The sequence below is a fragment of the Leptonotus elevatus genome, chromosome 7 (assembly GCF_054856555.1).
Source record: "Leptonotus elevatus isolate MCC_2025b chromosome 7, RoL_Lele_1.0, whole genome shotgun sequence".
Lineage (NCBI taxonomy): Eukaryota > Metazoa > Chordata > Actinopteri > Syngnathiformes > Syngnathidae > Leptonotus > Leptonotus elevatus.
In genome coordinates this window covers 13,403,181-13,425,485 of record NC_141245.1, presented here as the reverse complement: position 1 = coordinate 13,425,485, position 22,305 = coordinate 13,403,181, and the positions used below count along the sequence as shown (strand labels likewise).

Genomic DNA, 22,305 nt, shown 5'->3' with positions numbered 1-22,305 from the left:
AAGGTTTAAAAAATAATTTATTAGGCCTTCTGATGGCACAGTGTATATCCACATTTATGAATTGTATGATTGATGACACAATTCTACTTTAATTCAATGAAGTTCTCTTTACTGCGTCATCTCAAGCATCACCTGTAATAACTCAGCAGATGACAATGACATAACATTTTAAAATACAGGACCAGTGTGTTTGATGTGTGAATAATCTTTTATATTAAAAATTGCTGTTCTTTATTCCCTCAACCAGAGAACGCGAGTGCAGAATCTTGCATGTTATAGCTGGACCTAAATTGCACATCTCCATAAAACTACAGGCTCAGCGTAGTCCATATTTGGTAAATTTGCTATATACAGATTTTAGTTTTGTTTTTATGACTTGTACAAGCAACTGCATTGTACTTTGCACAGTGTAAATTTAAGATGATTGATAGTCACAAAATCTTTATGCAACTTTTCTGTATTTGACATTGCTGCAGCAAAATGAAAAAAAAGGACCAATATCACAGTGGATTATTCCAAGATGATGAGACAAGTGCAAGACCACAAATGTATTTTTAAAAAGTGCTTCATCCATAAACAATAAAAGACTATAATTGCATAAATGTTCAACTTCTGCATAAATGAAACAAAATGAACATAATACAAAAAGAAGTATAACAAACATAACATTGCATAACAATAATTAATACTTAGAGACAAGCTGTATTTTTTTTTCAGTTTGAGCACATCTTTTACATTCCTGTTTCTGTGGCAATAAAATATATATATATTATCTTGTAAAAAAATATCGAGTAAAAAGCAGCATTAAAAAAAAAACAACAACGTCGGGAACTTTGGTAAACAAAACATTGCTGAGGCAATCATATGTACAGTATATGCACATTTATTACAGTAAATGTGCGTTGTGGCAGCCTGATCGGTATTGGGAGCCGCAAATGATTTCACACCCAGTCACAAGTGCATAGGTAACCATAAGTTGCCAGCTTGATACTTCCATATTGCACACATCCACTGGTCATCAGTGCACATTGTAATAACAATTTACATTTTTTGCTGGACAAAATTTTCAAGCTTTATGATAATCCTGGCGGTACATTCCATCACTCTCATGGCCACTTCCGACGTGAATCTGTCATTGGGGATCTGTGGAAAAGGCAGAAGATCAGGGTAGCGAGTTCGCAGACTGTCCACGCCGTAGCCTTCCAGGATCTGAACATCACTGGCAAGTCCCGACAAGTGAGAGTTGTACTCCTCCACTTTTTGCGCCAGCGCCGTCGGCTTCACGTCCTTATCGGACTTTCCTCGGACCGCGTAGTCTGCGGCGATGAGTGCGAGCTTTGTGGCCAGGTAGCATTTAAAGCAGACCCACTCGTTGGCGTTTTTGTGGAGGTCATTGCGAGCCGCGGAGTAGTTGGCTCGGGCTTGTCTCAACCACCTGCGAGCCTCCACAGGGTTTCCGACCGTCTTAAAAGTGGGTGGCACGAAAAAGCGGCGAGAGTGTGACTGAGAACCAGCATAGCTTGTGTAATCTCCTCTGGAGTGTTGCCTATCTGATTTGTGACTTGTTGCCTCCTGGTTCCATGACGAATAAAACCTTTGGAAGGAGAACTTCTCTGACTGGAAGCGAGCGGAGGATGTTGAGAAAGGTCTCCTTGATGCTCTGTCTGTATTCTGCTGGTCAGCCAAAGACTGCTTTTCCATTCTATTAATCTCATTCTGCAAATGCTTAAAGACTTCTGTCGCAATGTCCAAATTCTCCGCATTTTTGTCCGGGTGCCACTTGAGATACAGTCGGCGCAGTATTTTCTTTCTCTCGGTTTCGTGAAGTTTCCAAGCCTGCTCAACTACTGATGTGACTTCTTTCAGGATCTCCGGCAGAGCATTAAACTTGATCTTCTTGGGGGACTGTTTTTGTGTGGGAGGTCTCTGGTTGTCTCTGCTAGCAAAAAGAGGATGGGCCGTTTGCTGGCCTGAGGTGCGAATGTCCGGACTTGTGGGGGTCGATGGAGCGCCGCTTTCCCGCACGTTGCCACTTTCATCTTGTCTTGAGAATTTGTACAAGTCGAGGGAACTGACTACTTTGTACTCGCTGTAACCGATGTCAATCTGGAAACACTTTCCCAGGAATATTGCGTTTTCCTCCTCTTCTCTTTCTACTTCCTGAACGATGATTGCGTATGTGTACGTGGGATGATAGGATCTATATATATCTCCTCCTTCAGAGTCAACGAGATAACCCACATACTCTCCAGGGTAGAAAACATTCATTGGGTCCATGAGGAGGGTGTAATGTATCTCAGCAGGAATTGGCGTTCCGGGGAGGGGTAGCTCAAGTTTGGAAGGCTCTGTGGAGTCATACTTGACACCAAGGTTGTCCAGCTTCTCTGTGATTCTGTAGATGTCATTGCAGCCCAACATGGCAATTAGATACGAGGTGTCCGAGATCAAATTGTCTGTAGCGGACTTGAGAGTCATGGCCAGAGCTAAGAGAAAGTTGATGTCTTTGCTATCTGAATGCTGGATGTAGAGGTGAATGACGGCGGTGCCGTACCTCTTGAGGAAGGCAAGGGTTTCACTGCGGCTATGTGGGATGGGACTGCATCCTTTTACTCTCAAGGTTGTCTGGAGTTTCTCAAAGCAAGATACTTTCAGTCCTTCGCAAAGTGCTTTGCACAGCCGTATGGCTTTTTCCTCATTCACAAGGTATGCGTTGTCGTTCTCGTGCTTCATTATTCGGATCAATCCGGTGATAAATTGCTCAGAGGAGAGCAACAACTGCAGGCGACCTTGAAGTGAACACAGGGCTCCAAACTGGCACATTTTAGGGGAATCTTCATCCAGTTGCTCTTCAAGAATGCTGCTTAGTAGTCTTGGTCTGAGATTCTGAGGAAGCAACATGATTAACTTTGTATGGAAAGTGTGATCTTTGCCCAGATAGCATTGGCTCAGATCCACAAGCATCTGAACGCCAACGTTACCCTGAATTCTACTCTTGTAGTGCGGAGCATCATCATAGACCAAACTATTGGATTTGGATAATCTTCCATCGTGACTTGGCAGATAAAAGATCAAATCACGGAGACTTTCCAGATCTTTCCGCATTTCCACGGGCTCATTATGAAGAGCCTTGAACAATCCGGACACAGCCCTTTTCACGGTTCTCATTTCATTAGGGTCAAGCTGCTTGCCTTCAGAACTTCTGTAGATCCGACACAACACCTCGACATATTGTTTGGTTGACACAACATCCTCCGTGCCAAGAAGTTTAAACAGTTGATGGAAGGTGCCAAGGTCCAGTGGTAATTTGTACAAGTAGGGCTTGAAGTCAGATTCGTTGTCCAAATTAATCACGACTTCTTCGGGTTTCAGCAACTTGAAACCATCCTCCACCATGACGAAAGCCACCCCGCGAAGCTGGTAGCGAAAATCTCTTTTATCTGAGTTTAAAAACTCATATGTGGACCTCAAAACTTTGTTCCTCGTTTTTACCATTTCATCATCTGGATTGGATATGTTGCAGACATTCTTGCAGTTACTAATTACTTTTTCCAATGGCGGGTCCAAGTTGACACCTAATATGTCCAGCACTTGATCAAGTTGCTCTTGTCCACTTAGTGTGCTACCCTCCTGCTCCTTTATGCTTGAAGGGGTCGCTTTTTCCGGCAAAATTGGGCAAGCTGTCCAGAGTACGTGAATTACATCTGTTTGCTTGAATTTAGGATTGACTTGAGAGCCACTGAAACGGATGAGAGGAAGTGTTCCACTCATTTCTTGGTATTGTGAATGAAGCTTGACCAATTCCTTGGGGGCTCTCTCGGGACAAAGGAATGGTATCATTGAGAACTCTTTTAGAAAAGTACCTTGAAACAAGTCGACCCTTTCTTTGAAAATATGATTCAGGAGAACATCGATGATGTTTTGCACTTTGTTGTTGGTCCAGTTCTCTGTTTGGGATTTGATGCTGACCTCTTTTGCAAACTGAAGAATTTGCTGCTGGGACACTTCATGCTTCAAACCAATTTTCCTCAGGAAGGTTATCCAAGGGGCGAGCGACAATGATCCGTTCTTGGGTTTTGACCACTGCTCAACTTTCCTGAAGAAATCATTTGGTATGAACGACTTTGCAGGCAGCATAACTTCAAACACCTTAACTGTTTGATCGAAGAAAAACTTGGCTGACCTGAGTCTGTTTGAGTAGTCATAGATGAATGTCAGTCCTTCCAATTTGTCAAACAGATTATCCTTCATCTCACATGACTCTTCCATTGACAACAGTCTATCCTTCAAATAGACAATGTGTTCCACTTTGGCGTTGTAGGAAAGACTTTCAAACTTTGGCAGAAGATGATGAAGATAGATTTGGATGTCATCAATTGGCATGCAACCAAGGAATGTGTACAGCTCTCTCAATTGTGGGCTATCGGCAAGAAATGCAAAAGTGGCTTTGTGGGCCCACTTCTCTATGTCTCCAGTGGGGATGTTTTTCGCAAGCACATAAGTGGACGCATAATTTGAAATGCTGATGTATCTTCCACTAACGGCTTTAAAGCATGGGAGTAGTTTTAAGATCTGTGCGTCCTGTTGTGTGAGGCTTGCGAGGTTGCAGGTGAAATACAACAGAAGAGTCTCAAAGTCCTTATCAGTCAGACTTGCTGCCTTGAATGCAGACGTCTGAATCATGTACTCAAGTGCTTTCAGAACACTTGATGGATTTTCAATGTTTGCTGTATGTTGTGACAGAAAAGGCATGATCGGATTTTCTTTGACGCAGATTTTGTTTACAGCAAGTTGAATGCACCCTGCTTTCATTAGGGTGTGGAATATTTTGTCATTTTGGCCATGTGGAAAGATGGCTATGCTCATCAAACTCAGAGGTAAAAGCACGTCATACTCGGGAACAACTAGCTTATCTCTTGCCATGAATTTGATTCCAGGTAGCAGTGCCCAGTCTTTGAGGATGTCAAGTACCGTGTCAAAACTTGGTTTGATGTCCTGTTGATCCTCCTTGACAGCCACATTCTCACTGATGAAGTTCCAGACACCCTTTAGCCAGGATTCACTTCCGTATGTGTCTCGCCATTTAACAGGGATCTTTGTTCGATACTCTCTTGGAACAACAGATCCCAGAAGGTCACCAAAGCTGCTGATGTCAAATATTTTTGCTAGTCCCGCATTCAACAATACGTTGCTGTATTTGAGGTGCATTGTATTTATGAACATCTCCTTTCTGGATGGAATTAGCTCATGGTGTGATGTTAGAAATTTCTGTCTCTTGGAATCAAAGACTTGAAGAATATTGTCCATTGTGAGCAACAGCGGTAGGCCTTCAATTATGGTTTCATCCACCTCAACATCTTTGAAGCAGTAGTCAACAATAAGCTTCAAATTATGAAGATGTTTGTAGTTGGACTGTTGAAGGATACAAGGAAGCTTTCCGACATGACAAGAGGTGTCTGGGGATGAGAAAGTGTGAAGAAAGTTGCGGACTTCTGCCGGTGTGACATAACTCACTGCGATCCCTGCGTCGTCCAAACATAAGTAGAGGTTTGCAGTCTCATCACAACTGTGAACCAGGTTGAAACCGATATCTAGAAGCAAGGTTTTCAGCCTGTAAACATTTTCAGCCACAGACTTCCGGGAGGTGATATTGTACTCTGTGTTTTTCAGGTTCTGGAGTTCATCTTGTAGCAGATTGTCAAAAAAGGCTCGACCCTTGGTCACAGTGGATGTGTTCGCCCATGAGATATAAATGACAGAGTGCATGTCTGAGTTGTCCATTTGTGGTGCTCTGACTACAGGCAAAAGGCGCTTCATGTCCATGTGGATACAGCTGTACATGGCTTTGACCAAGCAGTACCAATCCGGCTGGATGTCAATTCTGTTTACTGGGAAGAAAAACAAAAACTTTTTCAAGATATCTTTTGCAACGTGAAGGGGAGTTCCATGAAGCACAGTTATAGTTGGATCAGGACCCGGGAAGCATCGTCGTTTGATCTGAACGAGCAGTTCCACACAAGCGGGTGCTATTAGCGACATCATCAAATTATTATTCCAGTCACTCCTCACCCCAACCCCATTGTCATCTCTCCACAGGTTTCTTCGGGCTGAGTCCAGAGCAAAATGCCCGTTGACATGAAAGGGGAGGCCGGTTTCGAGTGAAAGTGGCAGAAAGCAGAAAGCTCTGTGGGGTCTTTTGTAGTTGTGGCTAACACATGCAGCCACTCCTCCACGCGGAAATAGTGTTATGTCCTCATTCTTGTGAGCTGATATCACACCTTTTGAGACAAGTTCAATGTTTGGGAAGCCAGAACGATTGCAGATCATCCATGTGGTCAGGTTACCTTCTGTGTCTTCTATGTCCATTGTGTAGGTTATCTGTTGGACTGGAATCGCAGTGAGCTGCTTCTTTTTGGTCACACTGTCAATGACAGAGGCATGAAACTGTTTGCGTTTTAAGCGATCACTATCCGTTATTTTAGCAGTTACAGAGTAGAGTACCTTTAGTTCTCCTGTTACATTGTTAACTTCACAGATAGATATTTTCTCCATGTGGTTTAGGAACATCAGAAGCTCTGCACCATCATTTTTTATCTTTTCCAGGAGGTTCTGCACCATTCTGTCTGACGCTGGGATGGAGCTGATCTCTGAGATCTTCACCATATCTGTAGAGCGGATGGGGAATCTGAACATTGTGCTACGTTCTAATTTAAAATGAGCTCCCAAATACAGATTAAGGACGTCAGAAAACTGAGATCGGAAGTCGGAGTCCAAGTCTCTGAACATTCTTCCGGGACTCACAGATGTTGCCCCTGGTGCATACTGTGCATGTGGATCAAATATACATAGAATGTCATTGTTTGAGATGAATGAGGGACAATCTGTGATGTGATAGACAGAGTTGAATCCTATGCCATACTGGCCAGTTTTTCCAGAATTGACTTCTTTTGTTCCTCTTCCAAGGTTTTGTATTCCTCTGATGTCATCCTCAGTGAAAGGCTGATTGTTGTACACGCAAAGTGCAGGACCTTGCATCGGAATCCATTTATCGTCAAATATTCTCTCTGTGGGGTGTGTTCTGGGATCAAAGACAAAGTAGATTTCAGTCGCTTTGGCATCATCTGCATTTTGAAGCAGTTCTTTCAGCATCTCTTTCTCAGATGGATATGCATCCAAGATGCTTTTGATTCTACTTGTAAGCTTTTCCTTTTGACCAAACTCACTTCCAGGTGCAGTGAAACAAACATTTGACGCATACCTCTCCAAGGCTTTGTGACGTTTCGGGACTGCTCCGAGTTTCACAGCAACTTCTCTTGGAATATCACCGTGGCAGTACTTTACGGAGCTGTCTCGGACTTTGATCCAAGGACAGTCATTGTAGCACAGAGATTTTGATGGCTGGAGTGTCAGATTAGAGTCTGGTAAAAGAATGGCACCATAATTGGCTTGGCAGAATTCTTGACTTTTATCACGAATCAAGCTCCATATCCCCTCACTAATAATTCTGCGGCACAGCTGGAAGTTTTCTTCAGTGAGAACCCTTTGCCCACAGTCTTGCTTCATAATTTCAAGTACTGATGAAAATACATTAACTGTGAAGCTGGGCTGTACGCCAACATTTTCAAAGAGCTCACGACAGCTGTTCCTGTATTTGTTAGGGAGCTGGTAAAGGTGTGGAGCTGCATCAAAATTTAGGTGGAATGCAACTTTGGAGGGATTCACATAGGTGTTCTCGACCAAAATGGAGTTAAATGTTTTTAGTTCCACAGTTACTTTCTCTTTTGCTTTCTCACTTTGAAGCATCTCCTCATGCAGATACTTGTAACACGCATTTGTTATGTTTTCTTGATAGAGAGTTACACCATCAAATGCCTGAGAAAGTTTCTTCAATTGACTGATCACTAGTTCAACTGAGGGCTTCTTTATTAAGCCAAGGCAGTCTTTCACAGCCAATGACATTGCACCACAACCTTTGAAAGATGGTGAGTTCTCATTCAACACCGTCTTCATCAGACATACTATGTCCTGATGCTCAGTTGTGAAGATCTCTCTTGCAGAGAACATTGTCGTTGGGGGAAAGTTATTACCATGCCAGGGTAGTGAGAACCCTGCAGGTCTTGTTAGAAACGGGAGGAACTTCATGTCCCGTAGCTTTTCTAGCAACTCCGGTGATCCCGGGTCTCTCATCTTCAGTTTCTCATCGATGAGGCTGAGCAGCACACTGCTGCGGAAGCATGCGGCTGTATGATCACTTTCATTCAAAGCATCGACTGATTCAGCACGTTCAAGCAAATCTTCCCATGACAGATCATCCTTCACCATACCCAACTGCAGAAGCTTGACTAAGCATACCGGGTTGAGGTAATCTTTAGTAGTTCCAGCTGGAAATCTTCCGTCATCGGTGTTGTAGAGTTTGGCAACTCTTCCTTCTGGATGAATGAGTCGGGAGGGTAAAACTAATTCCTTGTTGGGACCAGAGCAGGGGATACAAGGAGCTGCCCTGAGAATTGATGCAAATTCTTCCATTCTGTCATTCAAGACATACAGCATTAAGGGATTTCGAAGATCTTTTTCAATTTCCTGGATGTGAGGTAAAAACACATCTGCGAAGAACTCCTTCTCTGTCACGGTGTTGTCCATCAAGGTTCTTTTACATCCAGCATCATCAAATCCCTCCTTCACCCATTCAGGTAGTTCAACAGCACAAAGGTTTTGTGAGCCACTCTTTTTCAGATATTTCAAAAAAATCTTGAAAGCGGCAGAACCGATGTCTGGCTTACAGAGAAGGGAATCATCCAGAAATCTGACATATTTGATTGACACCCAGGTTGTGCCATCAGAAAAAAACTTTGCCTGCTCTCCATCACCTCCTTTAGCTATTTCTTGGTAGACTCCTTGACTAACTAGCGTGAAGTCATCATGAACCTGACTTGGATCGGGCCATGTCGCGTAATAGCTGTAGTCAAGGAGCTCTCCACTTTCAGCCATCAGACGAAGCATTGTGAGTCCTGCTAAATACGCCTGGACAATGACATGTCTCATGAAGACAGAATTCCACCTTCCTTTCGTGTCTGTCTTCCAGATTTCTTTACGGTTGGAAGTCACAGCAAAGCAACCATTAATGTGGACTGGTAGGCCGGTTTTTATTCTGAGAGGCAAGTAGCAGAACACCTCTCCAATTGGGATGGTATTTGACCTAACAGTCCATTTTCTGTTCTCCTCTTCTGTAAGTAGAACAGCCACTCCTCCACAAGGCACAAGTCCAAGCCTTTTTCCACTATCACTGAGTGAAAATTTGAGTGCCTCAGTTCCATCCATGCATGAGCAAATGAGCCAATTGGTGACCTCAACTGCCTTCTGGGGCATTTCATCTGTTAACCTTCTTGTCTGAATTCCTTTTGCAGCCAATTCAAAATATTGGTTTGGATCTTCCTCTGAGCCTCTGAACAAAGGGGAGTGGAGATCAACGATACGTTTGAAGACATTATGAAACTCTTCCACTATTACTCGAATAATGCAGCCAGATTTGGGAATATCAGAGGGTACTTTATTGGTGCTTGCTACCTTCTTCATGACCTTAGCTGCAGATTTGAGGATACTCAAGGGTCCATATGAGGCTTTGGATGACCACACACTTTTGTTTATGGTGACAACATCTTGAGCTCCAGCCGGATTTGTTTCTTCATATTTCAGGTATTTTAGGACCATACAACCAACATGCTGAGTGAACAGAATGAAGCGATGGCCACATATACTGAACTCATCAACAAGGGAGTAGATATCTGTGGTGTTGTAGTACAAACTACTAATTTCACTCACTGAGGCCTCCTGCTCAGTTCTGAATGGGAGCCTAAATAATGTTCCATTGTATTTGTATGGTAAATCTTGGGCAAGAGGAAGTTGGCAATTGAAGACGTTAATGAAAGGTTTGAATTGGTTCGGGAATTTCCTCAAGCGTCTCTGTTGTTTGCTCCAGTTGATTTTGATCCCTGGATTAGACTTGTCTTTGATGTGTTTGCTAATGTGATTGATGTTTGGATCGAACATGATCATGAACTCTCGGCTCATTATAATGGGGATGTCACTGACGTGATAAACCGAGTTGAAGCCCAAGCCAAACTTGCCAACTTTGTCTGCCTCACATCTCTTGACTGATCCACCTAACCGAGTAATGTTCAGAAAGTCTGTATCTGTGAAGACCGAGTTGTTGAAAGACCACAAGGACGGTCCATGGCACACTATCATGCCCGGGTCAAGAAGATTTTCTCGAATGTCCAGGTTTTTTCTCATGTCAATAAGAAAACTACACTCTGTTGCGCTTGCATCATCTGCATTCTGGAGAAGCTCTTTAAAAATGTCAGCTACGGACGGATATTCCTCCAGGATGTTTTTTATCCGAACTGTGAGAGGTTCCCGTTGTCCTGATTGTTCAAAACCAAGATTCTCAGGGTTTATCAGCCTCGTGCTCAAACATGGCACTTTTAGCCACTCCGCAGTTTTCATAGGGATGTCGTCATGGACCAATATGATAGGCTCTGATCCATCTTCAAGTAGGTCATTCAAATCGTCTACTTTGATGTCACAGTAAGTACATTCATGAATGGGCCTCATTGCCAATTTGCTTGGATCCTTGTAACTAAGAATAGGAACATGCAAGCTGGTCTCAACATGTATTTGGTTGTTGTAAAGCCATCTCAGGATGTTGATCAAAAGCAGAACATCGTGCTTGCTTTCCTCCTTCGTCATCTCGCCTTCACTTCTTTTTTGGATGGTGGTTAGTACTTTTAGCACATGGTTTGGACAAACCTCTTCAAGTGAACCACAAAACTTGAAAAGCTTGTGAAACTTTCTCATTGTTTTTGGAAGAGAGTACAGGTATGGCTGTAGGTCTAAATTGGGCAGGGGTTTTAACACTGTTTGGCTCGGAGGTGAGAATGTCTTCCCAGTCCACACCCAATCAAAAGTCAATGATGTCATTGCTTCTCTGGCACCCTCAAGATGAGCTTGCATGAAACCATATATCTCAAACAGGATCTGCTGGAACTGATACCAATCCTCTGCGGTGAAGGATTGAGATGTATGCCAGTCATTCACAGCTTTTAGATGCTGCAAAACCTGATCCACCTGTGGCTCCACAGTTAGCTTCAGTGCTTTCTTCATACCAGTTGATGTGTGTTCAATCAGAGCAACAGAAGATCCCACAAGCACAGCATGAGATATGTTACACATCTCAGACAGAGAGCTGATGTTGAGAGTATCTCCAACCCAAGCAAGGGATTGGGGGTAGTTAGGAGGCCTTTCTTTGCAGACAGGTACCCAATTGAGTTTTAACAAAGATGCCTGAGTATCTGTTGATTTCACCAGTTTTGTTTGTTTGTTGAGAATCTGCAAAAGTGTTTTTGCCTTTTTTATTACAAACTCCCACTCAGGATCCTGTTGACTTTGTAAATCCGCTATCTTCTTTGCCACTTGAAGAACATCTTTCTCACTGAGTTGGACTTCATTTCTTAGCCCCAACTGTCGTAGTGAATGGAGAATATCGGGTGATGAGGTAAATGCATGAGTGGGAAACCTGGTTTCTTCTTCCTTGTAAAACAAATTTTGCAGAATCTCCAGATCTGGATCAAAAACTTCAGTGGCTGTCACTAACTTTCCACAAGGCAGTTCAATAAATTTAAGGGCAGAAAGCCATCCAATGACAGACGAGTTTTCATTCTTTAGGAAGGCCAAATGCTTAAGTGCCCAGAGCATGATTTTGGTTATCTCGTCTGGTGTGTAGAATCCACTCTGAATATCATGAACGATCATTTTCAAACACTCAGTTGTCTTCACCTGCGCTACTTTTAGTTTCTTGATGAGGCGAATGGACTCCTCATCACGGGAGACCACCAGGCACAGAGATAATTTTACATCTGGTGGGTACTTTGCTCTGTGATGCAACGCTCTGGCCCCTCTTAGTGATGTAAAAGCTGAAGCACCTTCTGCACAGGTCCCAACTCTCTCAAAGATAGAAAGCTCAAGCAGAGTGTGCTTTTCCTTTTCTGTGACATCGGATAATCCAGATAGGAAGTTTCTGAGGGTAATCTTCTCTTGGACAGAGAAAGATGACACTTGGCTAACTAAACGCTGCATTGACAATCTATCCATAATTCGCAACAACATTCCAGGAGAACAGGCATGGACATAATTTTTGAGCTGGGGATGCTGCAAACATGGATCTAGCTTTTTCATGACCACAGCACCAAGCTTTTCCATAACTTCAAAAAGGCATTCAGAAAATGGGGTTTCGTTCTCATCTACAAGAATGATGGGTGAGGGACATTTGAGGCGTAAAAGTTGAACTTTTTCCATGTATTCTTCCAGTGGCACAAACGGAATCAAAGGCATATCATCAAAGGTACTTAGGTCATCGGCAAAATGTATGTAGAGATGCTTCCAAATCATCCTTAACCAAGAAACTGTTGGATGCTTCAGTTCTCGGTTTCCAGGTTCCCATTGGGTAATAAAGTCTCGATTTGGCCAAGTTGTAGATAGGATCTCCTTGATGAGTCGTGCTGAGCGTTCGGGGTTCAACATTTGTAGCTGAGTACAGGGTCTTCCTGTTATAATTACAAAGAAAAAGATAGTTAACGAGTTCATGAAATTTGTAATAATATTACAATGCATCAACTAAAATTGAAATACTGTCACACATTCCAAACTAACCATTTATTGTTTTCAATAATTCATCGAGCAAAATGCAGAAATGTGTTAGTGTTTTCTTAGAATGAAAATTGTGTATAATCACCTATTACAGAATTTATGCACACGACTTGGTTTCATTCTCTATAGAAACCTCAACATTTAGTTAGAGCTCCTTTCCAGCCATGCATTAGTTTGTGTTAGTAGTAAAAAGGCCAATGTTTGACACACCTTAAATACCTACGTACCTGAGCACCCCCAAAGATACCGCTGAACTGTAGTGACACATTTTGGAAGTGTGACATTAATTATACTACTGTATACTATATTTTGTTTGTATTAAAATGGATAAAACTGTGTTTCCTGTCATAGTGTTGCAGAAAAAAACAAATAAAATAAAATAAATAGAAGCTTTTCGTGAATAAAATCAACACCATATTACATTACCTCTGCTTTTGGCAGCTTCCTTTAGTCTCTCCAGTACTGAAGGTTTAATACTTTCCAGAATAAACCGTCTCTCAAGCCCAGGGTACAGACATCTGATGACAAAGTCAACATTCATATGATTATTTCAGAACAAGATATTCCTGGTTTTTTTTTTAACTTACTGTACCATATCTTAAGAGCTGAATTATTTACAGTGGTACCTTGACTTATGAGTTTAGGTTGTACCTTGACCAAGATCGTAATGCAATATAAAAATTCAAATATAAAAATGTTAACCACTGAAGTGAATTGAAATACCCATGTGTGTGACTTTCACATGCATTACAATACCTTAATTGTTTTTCACTTCACTTGAGCAGTGTATGTAACTTAAATTTTGATTCATAACACAAAGCAAAATATATATATATAATTGACAGCTGCAAACTAGAAAAAAAACAACGTTTATTGGGGCCCTCCTACGTCAAGGAACCACTGTATTGCATTAGTGATATAGTACTACATGGTTACCTGGGGTACTCGGCAGATCCAATGTACACAGAATCCTTTTCAGTGACAGAGGATGAAAATGAGGCAACTGTTCCATCTTGAAGGGGCAATAGCTCCAGTCCTATTAGGTCACTGTAATTGGCATCACTAAGCACAAACTCCAATAGCAGCAGCTTCTCCTCTAAGGACCCTTTGTGTTTGGACTTCCTGGCAAGCTGCCGGAGCAAAGGTGGCGTAATCTTTCTCACTTCTGTGGACTCGAGACTAGCGTAGGCCACCAAGACCGAGTCCACTGCAGTAGGCACCTGCACTACCTGCATCCCTGAGCTTTGGAGGTAGTTAATGACAGCCTGTGAAATGTCTTTGTCAGTGTCGAGCTCTGAAAACACAGCTTGGTCCAAGCTGACCCAGCTTTCACTGAGGGAATAGAAGACTTGGTGCCGTAGGAGGTCATGAAACATGGGCTGTAGGATGGGTTTCCACCTTGATTTGACCCGCTTTGGGTCTGGCCAGGCCACATAGGTCCTTCTCGGGGATAATGGAAAGTCTTGGTCCGTTTTGGTCTGTACCCTTTTGATAACCTCGGTGATGAGAATGAAATAAGCCTGAGGGATGACAGTGATTATAAGGAGCTCATTCCATAAGGCAGCTGGATCCCTCCACTGGTCCACGTCCCGCCACTTGATACTCCTCCGGTTATCGGTGAGGCCAAAGAACCCGCTGACGTGTACGGGAAGTCCTGTCTCGCTCTCCTCGCCTGGTGGGAGGGGAAGGAAGCAAAATGCTCGTCCTGAAAAACCAGAGGCGGCCTCTTCGTCCTCTCTGGCCATCAACATTAGAGGCAGAGCAATGCCAATGGTGGGCATGAACTTTAAGTCATCTGCAAGAGAGTCCAACTCAGCACACATTCCTCTACCACCAACTCCATTACACACAAGCCACTTCATCCGCCAAGACTCTTTCTTGGTTTTATCCTGAGTCTCTATGCTGACCTGGTAAGTGACACAGGTGATGGTGGAACTGGGAACATGGTTGCCGTAGCTGTCAACAGCCTCGGCCAGAGTCCTCAACGAGTTTGTTCTTTCAAGTTTATCATCAGTGTTTTCTTGAGCTGTAACTTGAAACAACATTCGCTCTGTGCCATCAGATTCCCGCACATGCAAAGAGACCTTCTGAACGCACTTCAGGAAGAGCAACACTGTGTCTGCGTCAGCTTTGAATGACTCAAAAAGTTCCAAAACCTTTTCTTTGTTATAAAGGTTGCTGCTGAGCTGGGAGGGTTTTATGCGCAGTGGGAAGCGGAACAGTGTTCCAGGGAAGCAGCCATCCTTGATGGTTTTCTCACAGCTGCCGAATATCCCGAAATAAGGGGCAAACTGGTCCGACAATTCGGAGATCTCGTTAATGTCCGTCTTTAAGTTCCAACACTGTCCTGACTCGTTGACTCCAAAAAGGGTCTGGTGAGGGTCCAGCATGGCAATCTGGTCTCCGCTGAATATACTGGGGACATCTGAACAAATAGAGGGGTATAATACGGTGATACATATTACAACTGTTAATTATCTTGGAAATAAATATTCTAAATGCTAAACAGTTTGTGAGCACAGGGTTTCTGCCTCTATTTATTTACTACCCTGGAGAGTAATTATCATACAGGAATGAAATAGAAATAAAGACATTTCTTTTTTCCAAGCAAAAACCTGAAATGTGGTAGACAGAGTTGAATCCAATCCCAAATCGTCCAACTTTCAGCGGATCATCTCTCTTTCTGCTCCTGGCTATCTCCTGAATCCCATTCCAGTCCTCCGCAGTGAACACAGCGTCATTGTAGACATACAGCGCCGTACCTGGAAATCCACGAATGCACCATCCATTAAGATAATACACCCCTAATAGCTGGATTTAAAAAACTTTCTAGGGGAAAAAACATTACTCTAAAGTTGCACATCAATTTGGAGATTGAACTCAAAAAGAAGAATGTGGGAAAATAATGATATACCATAAGTTAAGTACAGTAGGCTCACATATTTTCAAAGTGAGTATAGTGAAGAAGGAAAGGCTGATTAAGTCCAGACAATGTAATCCAAACTAATGGCAATTAGGACAAAGTCCTGGAGCCAATCTTATTATATTACATTGTATCGTATTGGGCATCTATAATTTAATAGTGAATTGCTTCTGTATAAAATCTCTCGGGTCACAATGAGGTAAGACTAGAGCAAAGGATCAGCTAGAGACCAGATGCTCAAGGATACTTAACAGCAGAAAAACACACAAGAGCAACAACATATGTCTTACGGTTAGAGTACCGTCTCAGTGATTATCAGACCAGTCTGACGCCTAAGAACCGACCTTGATGCTCAGCCATGTCAGGTGACCACAGTGACTCCACCCCGTACTCCGTCTCATCGTACATGAACTTGACTTCGGTGGCTCCAGCATCCTCAGCATTTTGAATCAGCTCCTTTAAAGTATCACATAAAGGTGTTGCGTTATTTCTCAAATGTTTTTAATGTAAATGTGTTGAGACACTTACTTTCAGAATCTGTCCACCTTCAGGGTACCTTCTCAGGATATCTTTGAGAAATTCAACCAGTGGCGGCGCAGTCTGCCCAAATCTCCCTGTCAAAGAAAAACTGTCACCATTCACTACAGGAAGTGGAAGACTTCCCAACCATGTAGGCAGTTGTCGCATTACCTCCACCTTTGAGGCCTCTTCCCTCCAGTGTGAAAGACACCTCAGGGCTTCCTGTGGGCACCAAAGCACCAATCGGCATACTGTCGTCCAACTACAAAGAACAGAAGTTCACACAGGATTTATATCAATGACAAGTAAAAAAAAAGGAAAAAAAAAAGGAAAAAAAAAAAAGACTAATCGTACACCCGCAACTTATTACCACTACCATTTACTGTTTTATTGCCAACTCTTTTCACCAACCCACTCATGAAATCCAGAAAAGACCATCTTTATGAGATCTAATAAACACCTTATTGAAAATTATGCAGCATGAAAGTTGGCATTGATGGCGCTATTATGGGCTTTCCAAGGTGAAAGTGTGAACCGCTGTCCTCAGCAGTTCTTACGTACAATACAGTATTAGGTGAGTGGCCAACTGTGTTGTGCACACAAAAACCTCACAGTCATAACCCTCATCATGGCCACACCACAGTACAGTCATCAATCAGCCTACACCCCCCCCCCCCCACCCCCAGAAGGATAGCGGAATCAATTTGTTTTTAGATTGCACACTGGCTATCTACTGCTTGTAATTCAAGTATGTTCTTATTTCTGCAAGTACAGAAAAAAAACAGTAATTCAACACTATGTAATACATTTGAACTATTATCTTTATTTTTTTCAATTATGTTTTACTCAGTTCACTGTGTCATGCTAAAGCCTGGGTGTACCTAATGACGTGGTTAGTGAGTGTACAATCCTTGTGTAAAGTGCAGGTTCATGAACTTGTGGTGTGTAGTATTAGGAGTATGTAGGCAAGGCCTGCAGCTAATTTTTGCGTATGAGATCAGGAGAGCTGTCGAGCAGCGGCCACCACCTGGTGCTTTCTGTCAACTTAGCCTACAGACACGAGGTCAGCTCCCAGTCATGTTCACTAACTCACTATGAGAACCCAAACCCGCCACATATACGTGTTCTCGATGTTTATCTGTAAAATATCAATTATTTTGTTGTATACTGCAGACAAATGTTATAGTCAAGTAAAAATGGTTTGAGATGAGTATTTCAGAATTTGTCCTATAGCTACATAAGAGGACATTGAAACTGGGATGCTTTCTGGTGCTGGCGTTGATCTCCAATCACAGAAGGAGAGATCAGTTGTCCATTTGTTACGGGTGTAGTCTTACCAGTACAGTGTGACAAAACCACAGAGCAGCACTCAAAATGAACTGCTCACATGATGTTTCCCAAGAACTAACAAAGAATTGTAAACTGTGCATACTGAATGGGAGAAGAAGAGAGTATTATATCAGTTTTTTTTAAATAAATAAATAAATAAACTGGTCATCATTGCTTAATAGCAAGGGGAAAAAATACAAAAAATAGCATTGAAAATTAATAGGGGTCTTGCACTGACAAAAATGATCCCTTAAAAAAATTACATAAGAGATCAATCAAACCTACACCCGTCAGAGCCATGTCAAGAAACATCAGTCTTACTTTTGACCAATATTACTTTAAAGCGGGATTCAAGTCACAAATGTTCTTTTCAATAAAATGTTCTATGTGGCCTCACTGGTCTTAAACACAATATTCTGATTAATGTTGCATTTGTGGAATGAGCATTAAGCAGATTAATCCACCCGTTTTCATCCTGTTGACTGAAATTGATGTCAAAGTGCCTTCGGGCTCACATTGTGAACGTCACGTGACTAAACCCAGAAAACAGCGCTCGAGCGTGTTGCTTTAGCATCATGCCGGGTAATACAAAGAACTGCAAGAGCTGCTTGGCTTGCTCTATTTGACAAAGGATGCACCAAGTTGCTGATAATAACTGGCTGGGGTCGGTGCGGTCCAGAGAGTTTTTCTGATGTCCAAAAGTACGTCATATCTTTGAGTGTGTGTGGTCCAATTCTTTTTAAGGCCTGACTTTTCGTGCTACAGACTATTTCGCACCGATGATGCCCAAGTGTTGCTGAGTTGACCCAGCCGAAGGTTCGTGTTGCTTTGAGTTATGAATTCAAAGCTTTACCTTCTGAACCCCATCATATACAACATGGCAGAGTGCAAGTAGCTTGATGGATATAGTAGACCCAAAAAAGATATAATAACATACCACTTTGCCATTGTGAACGAGTCGCTGCTCTCTGACAGGTAGGTTTGTGTCTTCATAGAGTAACTGCTTCACATCACCAAGCGATGTCAAAGGAGAGACCTGGTAGGACCTCAGGCCAAAGTAGTCATGACGCACATTCACCCGAGGCAACCTTAAAACAAAACAAAAAAAGATGATATTGAGGTAAATGTTGAAGTGTAACATTCAGCAATTGTAAAAGATCATCTAATATTGTTTATGTGAGGAAACAGTACATGAATATTAGAAGCATACTAAAAGTACAAAGTACTTATTATACGTATGACACATTTGGAATGTTTTTATAATTGAATACATTTAATAGTAGCAACAAAATTGAGTTTTAAAGGTGCAATCTATAGAGAACAACAAATACTTGTTCAATTCTTCCCAAGCTAAATTCATTCTTTATAGTACAGTATGCTTTGCTTGGGCTCTAATAACATTGAGGTTTTCCTCAAATGAAATCGTATACTAAGTGCAGTGGCAAAAGCAAAAGATCAAATGTGCTCTCTTACAGGAAAGATGCATCTTGTTCTGAGTCAATATCGATTCAAAGGTAAGGTTAGAAGTAACATGAGAATGTGCAGCTGACCAGTTCCATCTGTTGATGATCTATTGACGTTAGTTTAGCTGAAGGTTTTATTGAGGGAATTAACATCGCTGATTCGTGCTATCTTCCCAAATGCATACAAGATGTCACATGAAAGCACACTCTCTAACTATAATCTGTTAGTGTAGTTGTAATCATAAAGGGGCTTGTGTTTTCTCCTGCGCTTTCATGTTACCAGCATAACCCCTGTGTTGTGAATGCATTTGGATGTACAGTCCACCGCCGCAGGGGATCGAGACCAGGCCAGCCCATGAATAACGAAAAAAAATGTGTATAATTGAGGCCCACTGAAATGCATTGGGGAAGAGGGGAAAAAAGAGTATTATTTATTTTAACACCTCCAAAACGCTGATAAAAATTAACTCTAATTATTATTCTGTGAAAGTTTGGGGGCGGGGTTGTTAATACTGGAAAATACAAAAATGTACCGTAGCCGAACTGCAAGTATGCAGGGATTACCTATAATTTGTTGTGTAATTTATATAACTGACCAAAATTTGATCTTCAAGAATTGCGTCAGTTGTTTGTTACTTAATCGTGTCTTGAAGCAATAGAGGCAAGTGTGCAATTTAGTTTTGATTTGAGTGCCTATGTCACTCAAAAAATATTGTCAATGGGCAGTGTTTGGCCCAGTTGTCAAGCATCTGCGTTATGTACTGGGGGTAATCTCAATGCAGGCGACCCCGGTGTACGGTTCGAATCCTGGACCGAGCGGCTCTTTCCTGCAGGTCATTCCCTCTCTCACTCCTGCTTCCTATCCAAACTCCAGCTGTCCTATCATTTAAAAATAGGCAAAATCCCTAAAAAAAGATTTAAAAAAAACAAAACATTGACACTAACATTTTCACTTGGCTTTATTTAATTTTGGTGCATTTACAACCACTACATTGAAAGGTGTGATGTAATTTAAAGAAAACAGTGATTTGTTTATGGTATTTATATGAGAAACTTTGCCATCACTTTAAGAGGGGGTAGAGGCAAATGTCTCTTTGTGTTCCTTGTGTGGGTGGGGCAGCCAGCACAAGGAGAGCTGAAAGGCCATAATGAAGTCCATTAGACCTAATTGGACAAAAATACGAACACTTATAAAGGAGCGAGACCGACCGCTCAACTTCACTTGCAATGACTGCTTAGTCCACAGAGAGGAACCAGAACCAGCATTGGCATCCCTAAAGAGATTTGACCAAAGCTCTCAACATGCGGCAACTGCAATATTTGCACATTGTTTTATATTAACTTACCACAGGTGTTGACAGTTGGCCATCTCGCTGCTGTTGCTGTTATGTGTCCCAGCACAGAGGCACTTTCATGGGACTATGTTCTGTTCTTGGCGTATAAATACTCCATCCGGGCTGCGACACATCAAGAATCCCGTTACTTTCATGAAAACACCTGTCTCCTACGTTTAATGTGCATGAAATCGTTATAACATGCTTACTATGAATAGTATACAACGTAATCAGATAGAGAGAATTAATTTGGAATAAGAAAAGAGCGACGAAGTTCTCTTTTTCACTGTGCACCGGTAGATGTTCTTATGTTGTAAGGAGCGTTATCCGGCTATCTCATTAGCACTCACTTGTGTCTGGCCAATGTGCACCGATAAACGACCCCTGAAATAGTTGTCAATTTTGCGCCAGGTTGTATTCCAGGAAACACTCGTTGTTGTAACAACGATAATAGTAAGTGGCATGGTGTTTTTCTCTCATCACAATAGCTCCTCCTTCCAAGGCAATGTTCTAAGAATAAAAATGAATTAGCCGCTCAGGAGTAGTTATGAAGCGAGATGGTTCAAGCCCAGTGACTTCCGTGTCGTCCGGAAAACACGGTTTAAAAAACAAACAAACAAAAACAAATGTATAATTTCACGGAACTGTATATTGGAAATTGTCCACACGCAGAAAATGAATTCTTCACGCACGACACATTGTCGGTTTAGCGTGAGCGCTTTTCCCTAGTTAGATGTTTTTGTTTTTACGTCGGTGATGCCATTAGGGATGCTGTGCGCATGCGTAGTTGTGTAAATAAAGCTTTTCCAAAAATAAATACCATGTATTTTGTGGTGCTAATATGCGTCTGCTTGTTTCAACACACTCTTTGGTATCGAAAACTCAATTCCCTTGAGAAAATGTGTTGATAATTAGTCTTACACAAAGTGTAAGATTCATTATTTAATAGATTTAAGCCCCCCAAAAAGCATATGTGTCTTCTGGATTAAAAATAACAAAGGTAATTATTTTTATTAGGTAAATACGACATTTTCCCGGACTTTTGCCTATTTTAATCTGGAAAATTATTGCAATTAAATTTTTACCAGACATCTTTTCCCCACAAACTGACCAGAAAGTATCACCTACAGCTGAATTGTGGGATTTGAAGTTATGATATGGCTCAAATGCCAACGCACTCAGTAGATCAATTTTGAAATGATGAAATCTTCGTCAAAGGGAAGATGACACAGTAAAATAATACAATAATTTAAATTCTAGTACAGACAAGGACACTTCCAGACAGTGCAGAACGCAACATTAGCACTCAATGGCAATTAACGACCCTCATAAAACATCAAATATACCTACTAATATGAACCCAATCAAGCCTGCAGTCATAATTACTAAAAGCAACATTAATAATTATCACACAACTTACCAGAGAATCGTTGTGTTTGCTTAAGATAAAGCGCACACCCTGCGATATTAAACACATTTCCCATGATCTGTCACCTCAGCAAGGTGCGTGCATTTTCCATCTGCCGCATTGAAGAGAGAGAGAGAGGGGAAGGGACACTCACATGAGGAAGTCAGCAGCATCTCTGCACTGTCCTCTGCCGCTGTGCATTTGGAAGTAAAATGTGCTCTAGAACGATCATATGGATGACATCCCATCCAACATGAACTCTGGTTGGTTCATGAAATCAGACTTCATGACAAATAGCCAAGAGCCGGTATGCGTGATTATCACATGGACGCTGCAGTCATTTGTCAAAAGCGCAAGTTTCTTAAAGTGACAGTGACCTGCACAACAGAAGTGATGAAGTCAACAATGCCTGTCATAATAGGTGTGATGTACATAATCATATATGAAGACGTGTTGAATGGAGTACGAGCAAATGAAGGTATGGAACAGACAATCAAATATAAGGTAATTAAATGGGATTCATGTAGGCCTATTTTGCGTTTATTCTTACATGGGGGGTGGGGGGCACACAAGTTCATAAGATTTGGCAAAAGAGTACGAATAAAAACGAAATTGTAATGGGAATATAAC

The 22,305-nt window shown here is 41.9% G+C and overlaps 1 protein-coding gene across 4 annotated transcripts; it reads right to left on the bottom strand.

Moving 5' to 3' along the window:
- Positions 1 to 441: 441 nt before the first annotated feature.
- On the bottom strand, positions 442 to 21,973 carry sacs (sacsin molecular chaperone). 4 transcript variants are annotated; one of them, XM_086080921.1, is made up of 11 exons: positions 21,830 to 21,973; positions 20,280 to 20,390; positions 18,408 to 18,558; positions 16,313 to 16,403; positions 16,151 to 16,236; positions 15,967 to 16,078; positions 15,315 to 15,461; positions 13,636 to 15,124; positions 13,126 to 13,217; positions 12,927 to 12,953; positions 442 to 12,596 (listed from the first exon to the last, which is right to left on the bottom strand). In XM_086080921.1, exons 2-11 carry the CDS (start codon positions 20,300 to 20,302, stop codon positions 1,042 to 1,044), a joined length of 13,773 nt encoding a protein of 4,590 aa, XP_085937047.1. In that variant the 5' UTR covers positions 20,303 to 20,390; positions 21,830 to 21,973; the 3' UTR covers positions 442 to 1,041. The 4 variants fall into 4 exon arrangements, with proteins under 4 accessions (XP_085937047.1, XP_085937048.1, XP_085937046.1 ...); XM_086080922.1 differs by lacking the exon at positions 21,830 to 21,973 and adding an exon at positions 21,688 to 21,826; XM_086080920.1 differs by lacking the exon at positions 21,830 to 21,973 and adding an exon at positions 20,618 to 20,773.
- Positions 21,974 to 22,305: the final 332 nt, after the last annotated feature.

Bases quoted from the DNA above. Each gene is read 5' to 3' on its own strand.
- sacs (XM_086080921.1), bottom strand. From the start codon at position 20,302: ATGGCCAACTGTCAACACCTGTG. The intron at 16,079-16,150 runs GTAAGTGTCTCA...GATACTTTAAAG, and splicing joins AAGGTGGACAGATTCTGAAA to GAGCTGATTCAAAATGCTGA. The intron at 12,597-12,926 runs GTACGTAGGTAT...TAATTATAACAG, and splicing joins GTATCTTTGGGGGTGCTCAG to GAAGACCCTGTACTCAGCTA.